The sequence below is a fragment of the Mucor velutinosus genome, assembly GCF_035048745.1.
Source record: "Mucor velutinosus strain NIH1002 chromosome Unknown tig00000041, whole genome shotgun sequence".
Classification (NCBI taxonomy): domain Eukaryota; kingdom Fungi; phylum Mucoromycota; class Mucoromycetes; order Mucorales; family Mucoraceae; genus Mucor; species Mucor velutinosus.
In genome coordinates this window covers 4,465,321-4,480,800 of record NW_027041905.1, presented here as the reverse complement: position 1 = coordinate 4,480,800, position 15,480 = coordinate 4,465,321, and the positions used below count along the sequence as shown (strand labels likewise).

The following is a 15,480-nucleotide window of genomic DNA, read 5'->3' as shown; positions in this document are numbered from 1 at the left end:
CTGATCCCATCGTTGACTATGTAATTAACATGTATACTGTTGCAATTCGACTGCTTGAGAAGGATATATAACATGACTCTGGACAGCTCAACATAGGAAACATACATTTGATAATCATACCTCTTACAGCAAGCTAGATCTAACTTACCACAACAAGCATAGTATTAGTGCAAGTTTAGGATGTATTCTACTTTGAAAACCTTCAAAATACCTTCAAAATATATTCATCTAAATACAGGCTGTAGATCCATTCAATGCGGATTATCACTCCGTACAAACTTAATAGGACCTGCAAGTTACTGTTAGTACGGGGTATAGAGTATAGAATCTCTCAACGATGGAAAGGCGAGTTTCAGCTTCTTTAAGTAGAATAATTGCTATCTTTCTCCAAGAAAACCTGTTGAGTACAAGTACTTACACGTAATAGATCGATATAAGAGCTGCTGGCAAAAGTTGCATTCAAAACCGCTTGGTGATATCTCATTTCACCGTGGTTTAGCAAAGGCTTTAAGCTATATTGCGCATTTTACCAAGAAGGGGAACGGTTTTTTCACGCCTTACGTTGATGCTAGAGACCTAATATCAGGACCATTATATGCCCGCTTTGAAGGGTTGTTAAACATTTTTATAAAGGAATTTTTAGATTGATTGTAAAGTAACCAAGCGAGCAAAATGTAAAACCAACCAACAAGAATGTGAAAAGATCATTATTGTTTGAACACTATTATCTGTACAACTGCCGCCTCAACTAAGCTTTTTTTTTCTATGAATTTAATATTGCTTTCCTGTGTTTATTTTACAAAATGAGATGTCGTTTGAGTATCTGCAAAGCTTCCTAGCAAAGATAAGAGTTTCGACTCCCAAAATTGTAGGTTACAATGGCAAAAACGCATTTTTTTGTTAATCACAGCAAAGAGGCGTCTATGTCGTGCTCAACTCTAGTTCACAAGCTTACTGCATGGAATGAATGATACAACAAGAACTTCATATGCTTCACTATAGCAAAAATTAGCTTTGCTTGATTGCTGTTGGACAATGTCGGCTGGGGCTGGGGCTGACCTATTGCGCACCGTACATTCAGGAGAGCTAACAATACTACAGCTTTACCTGAGATCTTGAATGATAGGTGTTTCTTGGGTCTACACACTGAGTAATGCTATAAGTGAAGTGGTGCAGATTCAGTAATCATTTTTCTTGGAAACTTTCAGAACAAGTTAGAAAGTAAGCCTATTAAGATACAGATTGTAGATACATTTTAAAGATTGATATCGTTCAAGACAAAACTTCATCTTGAGCCAAGTTATGTGGCTCTCATGATGCTACTATCATGATTCGCTGGACAGCTTTCCTTACTAAATATAAAGTTCATAACATACAAGATTTTGAAGAAAATCATAACAGGAGCGCACGTTTGGTACTTCAAGCTCTTACATTATGATGGATTGAACGTAGAGTTATCGAATTGTTTTTGTCTTATGCGAATACGATGAGTATTCGTCGAGGTATGTCCAAAAAAGGGTATCGTGCAAAATCATGAATTTTCTGTTGTGCCAGAAGGGCTACAACTGTCTATAAAGAGTAAGGTATTCTTGATGGGTAGATATGTCTGTGTTGTGCAACAACATGGACAAGCTATAATAATTGAAGTGCATCTCAGCTATCTAGATGCTGGTGTTCACCCAATGTGATAAAAACGTTGTACAAGATAAATTGCTGCTTTGACATCCAGAATTTAGTATAGTAGATAGGATAACTCTTGTCGTCATCTATAAATCTTTTGTTTTTTATGTCTGACCTTATTCAAATAATGATGAATTTGTAAAAATACAGTCGATAATAATAATCAATTCTCATGATGAATTCGTAGTAATAAGTTGATGATAATAATCAGTTGTCAGCTGTATCTAAAACAAAAGCAAAGAGCTTCTTCTTTTTATAGTATAAATCGGTATCGTACATCTAATCCAGTGTACATATAGTTTATATCTAAATCTGGTAATTGGATGAACTGTCGAAATGCAGATCATAGTGGATGTATTCCACAACGCCTTGTTTTTAGGCCAAATTCTGTCAAAGCTTAGCCATTTTGAAGCAGGAATAACTCATGACACAAAGCGTTCTGTGCGCTTGGAATAGCACCGAATGGCTCTACTTTGATACGCCTTACTTACTGATGCTTTATCTCAAAGTTTTTTGTGTCGTTGCAAATTCATGAAAATCATCGTTTTTCCATGAGTATTAGCACGGGGAAATTCTTGAAAATCAAACGATCGCGTTTTTCACCCCAAAAATGAAGACTTTTTCTTTGATGCATATTAGATCAAATTGATCGTAAAGATGAAATAAAACATTGAAAACAGTTTCTATGAGACTTGTATATGCGAAATCTTGACATACTGACAGAAAACCTGTTTTCATATTTTTGCGAATTGCTCGTTATTTTCAGTCTAAACGCTGCATATAATTAGCATCATTCAATGCGGCTTCTTTAGTTCTCTAAGGATGTATTAGAAAGCTGGATGTGATAACGACAGTTTTCATAGTCAAATTTGGCAAAAATGTGTAAAGGATGTCAGATCAGGTCAAATTTGAATACGAAAATATCCACTACACAAATTCAAATTAAAATTCAGCAATTACGGCTGCCACTGCAGAAGACTGAGGCTTAATCCACTGGTAGTGACGTCGAATAGGGCGCCCTCTCATTTTTCCATACCCCCGTTTTTTTTCCCTTTTTTGCCAAACGCGTTTAGTATCAAACCATGGTGGTTTTGGAAACTGTTTGAATAATAATAACACTCTAGCTTATGTTAACACTGTCTAGTACTATTAGAAAGACTTGATACTGCTTCTTTGAAGTGAAATATAGCAGGTACCATTCGGCAACGAGCACAGAAAAACTTAGAACAAGCACTAATCGAATTTGTTTATTAGGTTTCGATTTTTTTTGTCTGTTTCACGTGCGTGCTGCTGGTGTTGCTGCTGGTGTTGTTATTGCTGGTGGTCTTGCTGCCAGTTTGTTGTTTTGTGATTTGCTGTCTCTTTTGTATGCTTGTCCTTTGGTTTCTCTCTGGTGATTGCCTATTCTCTGGTCTATCCGTGGCTGTGATAAGTAGTAACTTCTTTGGTCTTTGTATGGTCTCTGCTGGTGTCGCTCGTTCTTTGGTCTTTGTCTTCTCTCTTCTAATGCCGTTTATTCTTCGGTTTTTCTATGGTGCCGGTATTACTGCTGCTGCTAATCTGGTCTTTCTTGGTCTACTGTATTTGGTGCATGCTCGTTCTTTGGTCCATATCCGGTTATTGCGTAATATCTGGTCTATCTGTGGTGGTGATAAGTGGTAAGTAACTTCTTTGGTCTTTGTCTTCTCTCTTCTGATGGCGTTCGTTCTTTAGTTTTTCTATGGTGTTGGTGTTGCTGCTGCTGCTGCTGCTGCTGCTAATCTGGTCTTTCCTGGTCTACTGTATTTGGTGCATGCTCGTTCTCTGGTCTGTCTCCGGTGATTGCCTATACTCTTCTGGTGTATTTGTGGCTGTAGTAAGTGGTGAGTATCTTTTTTCTTCTGGTCGCAATGATATAAAACTTCTTTGAACGTTTATATTATTACTTCCTTTCTCGTGGTAATGCATTCATCATGTTTGCCTTGTTGCGCTTTTTTCTTCTTTTTTTTTCTTTTGTTGGTAGTGTTTCCTCTGTAGCTTTACATGAAACAACAATAGTTATTACGTTGTATTGCAAACTTATAATACCACTGTTGCTTTTGCAGTTGTGCGTATTTGTGCCATGTTGCTTTACATCTGACTATTACTACCATGCACGTTGCTCATGTATGCATTTTTATTGCAAGAACAACGAGTTGTTTTGAACATCTTTGATGTTGTATTTGTGATATGCTTTTCTTTGACCCACGACAAAGTGGGTATCCTTTTTTTTTTGCCTGCATACTACTCTACTCCTATAGTAATATGTTCTTTTCTTCTTTCTTTTATTATTATGTTTCTTTTGAAGCATACCTTTTTTACGTTGTGTGGATGTGCCTATCCCTGAAGCTCAGCAAGACTTTATCCGAGACTAGGAGATGGATAGGCCGCCTCCACCTGGTTATCGCTACTTACTTTAGTGATGATTGAGAGTCTCAACTCCTGAATCTAAAGCTAGGTGGTGTAAGTAAGGCATGCTCTAGCACCTGGGGGAAATTTGATGATAGCAGCGGCTATATTGCTATATATAGCGGAGCTTAAAATTTTGCCTCACATCAAAACAGGGGGAAACCCTCGCAAATTTTTTTTAGGTCAGCGGAGTTTTTACGCAATATGATTGGCTCAGAGGTCAGAGACCGAAGGACTCTAACTAGCTGATCCCCTATCGATTTGTTATTTATTTATGTAATAAAATAGTTTCCAAGTGATACAATTTAAATCCTTCTTTATTCAAAACTAAGATGATAAAGCACAATTATTTGATCTAGCCCCATGATGCAGTTCTATGTAACAAATATCTTTAAAATTTACTATACGGAAGGTTTAAATAAGTACTACTGCCTATGTTGAAAAGCGCCCTAATAAAACGGCTGCCAACTGGGAGATTGGGGCCATCCAAAATCAAGTCTTCTTGTTGAAATGTTAAGCACAAAGAATAAAAGGATTATTATTTGTAGCTTATAAAAAATGTTCAATATTATAAAAACAAGAAAAGACTTATTTGAATAAGATCAGACACAAAAACTAAAGATTTATTGATGAAGACAAGAGTTATTCTATTTATACTAAGTTCTGAATGCCAAAGTAGCAATTTATCTTGTACAACGCTTATCACATCTGGTGAACCTCAGTATTTAGATAGCTGAGATGCACTTCACTTATCATAGCTTGTCCATGTTGTTGCACAACACAGACATATCTACCCATCAAGAATACCTTAATCTTTATAGACAGTTGTAGCCCTTCTGGCACAACATTGCCCCCCCAGATTCAGGTACTTCTTGTGGACATTTCGTAATCCCAGATTACAAAACATCATGACAATATAGCACATAAAGCACTTTCCAATAAATAATTACCAAATGACACTGCATCCGAGATCAGTCAGTAAAAACCTTGTGTAAAAACCTTTCATAGGACAAAAATGTAAGGAAAAGACTTGATCCCATCATGCTAGTAGCCATTTAAGACCTGTTTGATCTACCGCTCTGACCAATTTCGCGAGTAGTAGTAGTTCGCCAGTTAACTGTTTGAGGAGCTAACCTACGTTTACCAGCAGCCTTTGCACCTTCTCTTCGAGCCCAATACAACTCAATGTGTTTGGCCGAATCAAAGTTTTTCACAGGCTCCCAAGTATCTTCACTAGGATCATCGAACCCTTTCCATTTTACCTTATACTCATAGTTACCAGGAGATCCTCTATGATCAATCACAGCTTGAATTTCGTAATGCTCTGCAGAGAACTCATCAATTGTGATTGGCTGAGGATTCGCAGCGACTTGGTACTTGATATGATGGGTAGGCACATCTCGACTAAGGAGTGCACCCGTCTTGTCAGCCAGCACATAGGAACCTTTATCGGTTATACTATGAATCAAATAAGGTCCTTCATACCGTTCATCTAACTTATTTTGACGATGAACATTTTTAATCATAACTTTACTACCAATAGGATAGGGTTCGGCAATGACCTTATGTTTCTTCGCAAAGTTAGCATGATCAGCATTTTGTGTATCCACAATACGCTTAGAAATAGCCGGGATAAGAACATCTTGTACAAAACGGTATCGTTTGTCAATGAGTCTGTTATCAGCTTTCTCCAAACGTTTGGAATAGTCCACCTTTGAGTAATCAGCCAGACCATTTGGTTGACGATTAAACAAAAGTGTATACGGACGAGATTTATGTAGCCGAGCATACTTGACATTGATGCAGTAATTCACCCACGGAATGAAGTGCTCCCATTGATCCCTCTTACCTTTTAACAACTTGATAGTCGTTAACTTACATATTTTGATAAATGACTCAGAAACCGAGTTACCCAATGGATTGTACCCTAATGACAGGCGATGGTCTATCCCACTGATGTCCATCATAGCACGGACCACCTCATTTATCCATTCCAGGCCTCTGTCTGAAGTCAACTTGATTGGCCATCCAAAAAGTGAGAAAACTTGAAGCATTTCCCTGGCAATTGTCGTAGCCTTCTTGTCTGGAATGCATCTTATCACAGTAAATCTCGTAAAGTAATCAGTAAGGACAAATAGAAAGTTGCTGCCGAAAGAGCTAGTAACACCCATATCACCGAGATCCATGCACCAATGATCCAAAGGTTGGGCTGCATTGACACTACGGAAAGGATGATATCCCTCTCTAGCGATATTGTACCTGTTACACTCGTCACAATCAGCTAATATTCTTTCTATGTCTTTCCGAATGTTCACCCAGTGAAACCCTTCATGATGAATTGCAGTTTCAACATGTTTGATCCCAAAATGTCCAACCAGATGCTGAGCAATGATCATATTGTCTCTTTCATTAGCAGGAGGAGTGATATAGTCAGCAAACCTAAGCGTACGCAATATGAATTCCTTTTGCTTTTGCGAGACAGCTGTGGTGGTGCCATCTTTGATAAGAGTAGCGTTTACCGCAGTGCATGCATGGTTGCTAAAAGAATTAGATCGTAACGCCTTAGTTGTCTTGACCAAAGTACGTTTCATTGGAGGCGAAGGTGTGACAACCTTGAGTTTGTTTTTGGAACCCTTTTTCTTTCTTTTTACACTTTCACCACCATCAGCATAGTACCTGCCCCCCAGAAGATGTCGTGCTGAAGCATCAGCATCCGAATCTTCGTAAAGTCGAGATAAAGCATCAGGAATTACGTTATGGACACCGGGCAAATGCACAATATCGAAAGTATAAGAAAAAATGGTCTCCCACCATCCAAGCATGAGTGCATTGGGGACTTCCTGTGTATTCAAGTAGATCAGACTCTTATGGTCCGTATGTAAGGTAAACTCTCGCATATACAGAAAACGATGAAACTTAACCAAGGCATAGCAAATCCCTAGCAATTCCCTTTTCGTAGTACTGTAGTTACGCTCAGAAACAGACAATTTACGAGATACGAGACCTACATATCGAATTTCATCGTTGACCACTTGATATAAAACCGCGCCAAGAGCAGTTAAACTAGCATCAGTAGCCAAGTGAAATCGAATCGAAAAATCAGGAGGTGACAGCACAAGTGCCATCGTAAGTGCATCCTTCAAGTCGGCAATCGCTTTTGTATGAGACTCATTCCAAACATCTGTTAGATCTTTGTACTGTTTCAAGCTATCAAGATCTCGAGTCAAACGAGAATAACATGGAATGGCAGCACGAAAGTACGACATTAAACCCAAGAAAGATGCCAATTGACGACCAGTGGTAATAGCCGGCCAATCTGCAATGTTGGTAAGTTTTCTACCGTCAGGCAGTAATTTACCATTAATAACACTCCATCCCAAGAGATAAATACTACGCTGAGCGAAGACGACTTTCTCAGGATTGAGCACCAAATTAGCATCGGTTAAACGACGAATTACCTCAGCAACCAACGCATAGTGATCTTGTAGGCTCCCATTACTACTGCATAAGATGTCATCTACATAGCAGGAAACCGAGTGATCACCATCAGTAGGAAACGAAGTAGAACCAGAGCTTGTATTCAAATCAGAGAGCAGTGTTTGCAATGTGCGTACAACCACCGATCCGACATGGCGAATTCCATAAGCAGCCTTTTTATGGGTGTATTGGATATTCGTGAAGGGACAAGTAAATGACACTTTATGAGCTTGCTCTGGATCCAAACCAAAGCTAGTAAAGCAAGCATGGATATCGAGACAAGTATGAATCATTTTTGTACCAATGCTCTGATGGATATGAGAGATCAAAGGTAACTGTTGTTTGTCATCCACTTCCAAGATAGCATTCAACTTACGAACGTCACACACCACTCTAGGCTTAGACATTGTGTAATTACCATCAGCGTCCTTTTTCTTTACAACCAACAATGGATGATTGAAACGTGTATGACTAGCAGATCTTTCAACAACACCCTCATCAAGCCATATCTGAATTTGTTTGGCAACAGCATCACGATAAGCTTCAGGCAAAGGATATTGAGCTCGCCAAGCGACAGCACCTGGTTTAGTATCAAGCTTAATAATCGAATCCGGCAGATTACACTGAGTATTCTTCATATCAATGCGCGAATTCTCTTCTAATAACCCCTTTAGTGCAAGTAGAAACGGTTGTCTCTCTTCCTCACTACCAAAAGGATGTGCGTTTGGAGTAATACCATCATCAATAGGATCTGGTACACGAGGACCTGATTGAAAGCCATGTTGACTCACCAAGCCCGTAAGACCAATGCCAAGCTTGGACAAAATATCCATACCAAGCAATACAGGTACGTTTTCCTCAGAATAGAATGGAAATACTTCAAACAAATGGTTTTTATTTGATTTATTGTAGCTAATGTGCAAACGTACCGCACCTATTCTAGGCACAGTCGTTACTTCATGAGCCATTTGAACAAAGCTCTCATCATCATCATTAGCCTCAAATCCAGCAAGAGAGGTTCCTCCTAAGAATTGAAAGAACTTGTCAGTGACGCACGAAAACGTAGCACCCGTATCCACTAAGCCAAAGCAAATGACATTTTGAACCACAATAGGAACACAAATAGCATTGGTGGTCATAGTAGGTGGAGCACTAAATCTAGCATCAAACTTACATTGCTGAGCAAATATATTTTGTAGCGTATCGTCGTCCACAGACATGCTACTCATCTCTTTTTCAAGAAGAATAGACTGGGCACGATTCACCAGGTCAGTATCCTCAAAGATACCATGAGCTTCACTCATCACAGCATCTTGGTCAACATCAACATTGTCACTACCACCAGAAGAAGGAGCAAGGACAACATCATCCACCGATTGTTCAGCAGAGGAGACAGCAGGGGAAGAAGTACCTTTCTCAGCTAACGCACGATCAACACGAGCAGAGAGAAAAGCAGCTTGGATTGCAGCATCCATCGAATGTTTGCCACCACGTTTCTTAGTCATGGCACGCAAAACTTTTTTACCACCATTGCCCTGATGGGTGTTACCACCACCAGTACGAATAGCAGTGTTGCAGTGATGCATCTGCCCCTTTGGTCGAGGACCGTTACATTTGGAGCAAGTCCCTTCAGCAACATGTTCAGCAAATGTTTTGCCAAAACGATTAGCACTAGAACGTGGAGAGTTGGACGAGGGACCATTGGATCTCGACGAAGAGCTACTTTGAAAAGCGTTTCCACTAGAAGAAGGTGCGTACCGAGACTTCTTTGCTTCGTTCGAAACAGGTATGTCAGCAGCGCGTTTTCTTCCATCAAAAACAGAGCCCAAAGATTCTTGACCCGTCTCAATAGCCATCATATCCATCTTGCGCACGAGAGAGGACACATAATCAATGTCATAAAATGACGATTCTGGTGCCTGACTCATAGCAACCATTAGCAACCTAGCGGTAACCTTGGGGAAAGCGTCAAAAAACACCATCGCAACGACACCCTTATCACTGATGTCAGCTCTATTTCTCAACGTCTTAAACCGCTCTACAAAACCATCAACGGATTCTTCGTTTCCTTTAGTACAACGAAGAAACTCCCTAATTCTTTCGAATCTGAGCTGTTCTTTTGGTGTACCAAAACGACCGATGATAGCTCCCTTCAAGGTAGCCCAAGACACAGTGGAGCCAGATGCTTTCACAAACTCATCAAGCCAATTGCGAAGATCGCCGGGAAGACAAGGAGGAAGCAAACGATACCAGTGTTCGTCAAGATCAAGCGTGCAACTGCTCAACTTATCGGAAAACCGGCGACAACACTCCTCAATGTTGGCAAAAACTTCCTTTTTTTCATCTTTGACACGTCCAAACCATTGGAACAAAGGAAGATCACCAGGTACAGTTGAACTATTAGCCGCACCTTGACTAACCACTGTTACTTGGGAAGGACTCTGGTTAGGTGTGACCATAGAGAGAGCTTTCTCTATAGCCTCCAAGTTAGAGCACTTCTTTGACAGGGTAGCCTTCAAAGCGTCGACCTCTTCGTCCGACTTGTCCCCACTGTTCGCAACTTCAGCGATCAACCCATGAACCTCCTGACGAAGTCGCTCTACAGCTCCTCCGTATGAAAGCTCGCTTCCAACAGCTTGAACATCTGAACTCTTGTTCTGTTCTGCAGGAGACACAGTAGAATCATTCATAGTCATATTTTTGGTTTAAATTAGATAGGTAGGTTAAAATCTGGAAGATTCTGATTTACACGATCTTAAAAAATGTTAAGCACAAAGAATAAAAGGATTATTATTTGTAGCTTATAAAAAATGTTCAATATTATAAAAACAAGAAAAGACTTATTTGAATAAGATCAGACACAAAAACTAAAGATTTATTGATGAAGACAAGAGTTATTCTATTTATACTAAGTTCTGAATGCCAAAGTAGCAATTTATCTTGTACAACGCTTATCACATCTGGTGAACCTCAGTATTTAGATAGCTGAGATGCACTTCACTTATCATAGCTTGTCCATGTTGTTGCACAACACAGACATATCTACCCATCAAGAATACCTTAATCTTTATAGACAGTTGTAGCCCTTCTGGCACAACATGAAATATTGATGCTAGAGCTTTGAAAGTAGTATGCTCCTACAACCAAATATTGTAATAAAAACAATGAAGTAATGGGATTTCAGATTGGAGGGGATCGTTTCCTGAGAAATAGAAAATTTTGAAAATTAACCAGTTTTAAAATATTGATGCTAGAGCAGCAAGTCAATGAGTTTTGCCCTGTTGCGCTTTATTTTTGAGCTTGTGGAATACATCCACTATGATCTGCATTCCGACAGTTCATCCAGTTACCAGATTTAGATATAAATTGTATGTACACTGGATTAGATGTACAATATCGATTTATACTATAAGAAGATATGGACTTCAGATACGCTAGTACTATAAGATTCATACTATATAAGATATAGGCCATAGATGGCACCACGGACATGGATGGCGCTATAGACTTATACTTGTATTCCAACATTGATTACGGATGTTTACCATATCTAGATAAGCACCAAGATTAATGCAATATGACCTTGTTGCTTCAGATGTGCACTTTATGATTCACGCTATAAGACACATGCTTATATCCGTGATACTAGCTACAGATAATTTATGTACTACAGACTTGTACTGTATATGAGACATGCTACAGACATGCCATATATCCAGAAACATGCTAAAGATGTATGTTCAGCGATATACACTCAGATATGTACTATTGATATAGACTAAGGAGATTGTACCTATCGGATACATGCTACTAGATCGATATTAATTATCCTTATAGAAAGAATAGATCAGAGTACTTCGGATGAGAGCCTAATTATTCATCCAGGCAAAGCTAAATCATGATTAGCTTGCTGGAGTTGTCTTCTAGCATGATTAGACATTAGTTGATCTCAGTTGACTTATTTGTCAATCTAATTAATAGAACTTTTATCCATTGTTATAGTATATAAGAAGGGTCATCTACCTGGCCAGTAGAGATACTTCAGTTTTACTTTACACCTGTCAGTTTGATAATAAAATAGACCTTTATCAAGTTGACTTTACTGTTTTTTTTTATTCTTTTTTTTTCCGTGAATTTTAGTCTATAAAGCCTCAAATTCCACAGAGCTATCATATTAAGACAATGGAGTCAATTAGGAAGCGAGCAGTTTGTAAAAGAAAAGAGTGGTATAAAGGATTTATTTGAATTAAAGTGATTAAATAGCCCAATTTGCCACTACATCTGCTTCCTCGTCACCAATGAAAGGCACATGAATTGAGTTGATCATGATATCGCCACACATCACGCATTGATGGGCTACGATGTCGTCTAATTGATGTCTCAAATCTTCAATCCGAGCAGTGATCGCCTTCTCATCCTCCACAGACTGCATTGTTCTAGCCAATTTGAACTCGCGTGAAAGCTGTTCCTGAATATCTGCTAGTTTTCTGATCTGTCGTGTAGGTAGATGCTTTGTGACTCTGTTGCGAAGACAATCTGCATGATATTCATGGTTACAAGGAAACACATAGAACTGTCTCGTCAATAATGGGTATTCGCACAAGCAACACATCTGATCTTCTTCAACAATGGCGAATCTTGAGAACATGAAAAATAAGTTAGATTTTCTTATAAACAATCGTGTAGAGTGCAGTTACCTTTTCTTTAGTTTACGTATATCAAGTCTAATGTGATCGGCGCTCAATGTGGCATTATCCATTTCAGTTTTCAGATCTTCTATGTTGATATTGTATTCTTCTAAAGCAGAGCAAATTTCATCTTTAAAGTCATCAATAAGTACAAAATCAGGAAAGAACGGCAGAATGTCTTCCATCTTGAGTAGGTCGCATTTTTTCAGGAATTGCATGGCACTAAAGACTGTATGAGCGTATGCAGTCAATTGCGTAGAGTGTGCTCTCACCTTTTGATGTCCTTGTTATCCTGAATTACATATTTGGCAATACTAATCCATAATCGTTTTCGCAACACATCATCGTCTTCTGGTTTCTCTGCATTGATGCGTGCCAAATCCAAGTCTCGGTGCTGTCGTAAAAAGTCAATGAATGACGGTGCCATCCACCTGTCTATGCACACAAATTACCTTTAATGCCAAATCCACTGCCTCTTCATACAGCCCCATTTGACTGTAGATATGTACACAACTTTGAGTTCTATTGTTGTGGCTGCACACTCTCAGTGCATAATCCAGCTTATAGTGCATTTCTCGGCCCTGTCATTTGAGTCAGCAGACATGCCAAACAAGGTGTGCAGACTGGACTATTACCTCATTCTTTAAAAAGGTCAATAAAGCTGTTTCATCGCTTGTGGGTTGTGTAGCGTACAATGTCAATAGGAAATTATGAATGATAGGGTCCGTGCTGCCCAGTGTGGACACCTGGTACGATAAATAGCGTATGGCTTGGTTCTAATTTTGATGATTTAGCCCTATTTCTGTATACACCGTCCACCTGCCGTACCTCTGATGCTCGATCTTCCCTTGTAGAGTGGTTGTAGCGTAACAAAGCGGGTATCAGAAGCCTTGGATTCAACTTGGGGTGATTAATCCACATATTTACAGCCTTTTCTGGTGAATTCTCCATCAGCGTAGTGCTGAACTTATAGAACAACTCGTTCTTGTTCTATGCCATCTCTCTTAGTATCAAATACGACTCTACTTTCAACACCCCTTATATTACCTGCCCATCCAGTGTTTCAATTGCCTTGTCCCATTTCTTTTCAGATATCCAATTATCAATCACTTTTTCATAATCACCAATATAGAACGCATAGTACAGCAGCTCTGCTCCAAATCCATGGCTCGATATCAGTTTGTAAGTGGTGGGGATGTGTAAATAGACACCGTATGTCTCTAAAAATGAGCGAAATTCGTCCTTGATACTCTGTTGCTGATCTTGATAGAATTTGGATGACTGTGTCATGGTGCCACCTGTGGATGTAAAGTTGACTGACGCTGCCACATCCTCCAACTGGTTCATCTTAAACAGATACAATTGCACCAGCCATGTTGAAATTAGCGTCTTTTGTGTTCTATCGTTGGGCCCGAGTCTCTCCAGTCGATTGATCAAAAAGAACCTCAATGCGTCTCTTTCCTTCTTCTCTGTAAATTTCAAGGCGACTTCTTCAAACGACACGGCACTCTTGGCGAAATACTCTGCGCTCTGCATGTAACGACGCTGATCAAAGTCTTCCTGTGCGTGTGCTGTATAAACTTGCGTTCGTTGCGATTGCTCCTTGCAGTACTGCAATGCCACTGTGTAATTCTTCTTCTGCAGGTACAGTTTCCACACATCTCTGTCTTCGTCTTTGATCACCAGCTCATACATGGCATCTGAGGTGTAGATCCAATACGTCCGCTTCATGTCATCCACAGCCAAGCCTCGCACTACTTCGTCCTTGTTAAGCGGGATCACTTCCTCAAACACAATCTTGTCGTTCAGTCTGCAAACTGCTCGCACGTATCCCGCATACAACAGTATGAAATGAAATTCTGTAATCACGATAGAAATGGGTATATCAGTGACTAAGTTACCGGATACTTCATCATAGGTCGTTGGGGGGAATGGCAGTAAATTGGCGTCTGTAATGACATGGTCGTCCTTTTCACTAAAGTCGAGATTGCCGTGATAAATACCGGCGCCTGTCAACCAAGCAAATGTCTGTGGCACTCCCTTGAGTTGCAGTTCTGGAAATCGGTTGAAAAACTGCATTTTGCTATAGTCGAGATCACTGGGTAGTGCTTGGAATTCAGGATTGTGTTTGTATTCAGCAAAAACAAGTTCGAATAGTGCTCGGTCTCCTACAGCAGCAGGTAAATCATGGTCACTGCTGGTGGTGGTGGTGCTTGTGTATTTCACTGATCCGATAAAGTGATAGAGACGGGTGGGTGTTGATAGCATGATCAGGTACTTGCGACGGTCTGAAGGGAATCGCTCGAAATGCAAGCCAGTGATAGGCATGTTGGGTTCATGCAGCGAATAGAGCTGGATCAAATATTTCTCCTCTCGACGAAAGAATTCATCTGTAGGTTCCAAGCAGGTTTCGTACACAATGCCATTGCTGGTGCCAATCAGTATTTCTCGGGTGGATGTGTCTGATAAACTGGCTCGTTTGTTCCACGCAATGGAGGTGATGACAGTGCCCTACATGAAGATCAGTCATTTGCTTGGTGGCAACAGGTCTGTGCATTAAAAAAGAAACCTTCAATTTGGCCAATTCCTTGGTTCGTCTCCATTTGTGAAATAGATAGTAGTTCTCGCCATTGTCAGTTGTTACGATAATGTGTCGACCGGTGGGATCAAGAAACAATTGCAATACTTTGGTGGCGCTTGGCTTTCTGGATATCTCGACCACTATCATATAGAAAATAAACAGGGATTCCACTTCACATTACACAAGCAATTTACCGTCTACTTCCAGTGGGTTATCAAGGTCAATTCTCAATATACGAAAGTTATCCAATACAGCAGCCAGTATATTGTTCTCTACTGCCATGTACACTAATGACGCAGGTAGCTGAAATTGGACATATTGCAGCGAGAAGAGAGGATCTCCTCCCTTGTGGGATCCTGCTGCCACATAGCCTGTTTCTCTCTACATTTCAAATTAGCATGATATTTTTATATTTCAGCAGCGAGAGTACCTTGGGGCTCTTGACCGGTTTGCTGATATCGTCTACATGTTGCTCATGCTTGTTCAGGTCCAAGGTTGATCTTGCTTCTACTGCTGTCGCTTCAGTGGACTCTAAGAAATCATCAAACAGAGACATGATTATACAAGCAGGAAGTGAGAGAAAAAGAAGGTTACATTTCTGCTGTAGATGCAATGATGCTTTGCGCT

General features: G+C 39.9%; 2 protein-coding genes across 2 annotated transcripts; both read right to left on the bottom strand.

Moving 5' to 3' along the window:
* Positions 1-5,162: 5,162 nt before the first annotated feature.
* On the bottom strand, positions 5,163-10,280 carry ATC70_001654 (uncharacterized protein; the record flags this gene model as incomplete). The annotated part of the gene is made up of 1 exon (XM_064821048.1): positions 5,163-10,280. One exon carries the CDS (start codon positions 10,278-10,280, stop codon positions 5,163-5,165), a length of 5,118 nt encoding a protein of 1,705 aa, XP_064684968.1.
* Positions 10,281-11,839: 1,559 nt separating this feature from the next.
* On the bottom strand, positions 11,840-15,409 carry ATC70_001653 (uncharacterized protein; the record flags this gene model as incomplete). Its single annotated transcript, XM_064821047.1, has 10 exons — positions 11,840-12,221; positions 12,282-12,494; positions 12,545-12,666; positions 12,725-12,853; positions 12,908-13,048; positions 13,101-13,262; positions 13,320-14,783; positions 14,842-14,993; positions 15,048-15,234; positions 15,284-15,409. 10 exons carry the CDS (start codon positions 15,407-15,409, stop codon positions 11,840-11,842), a joined length of 3,078 nt encoding a protein of 1,025 aa, XP_064684967.1.
* Positions 15,410-15,480: the final 71 nt, after the last annotated feature.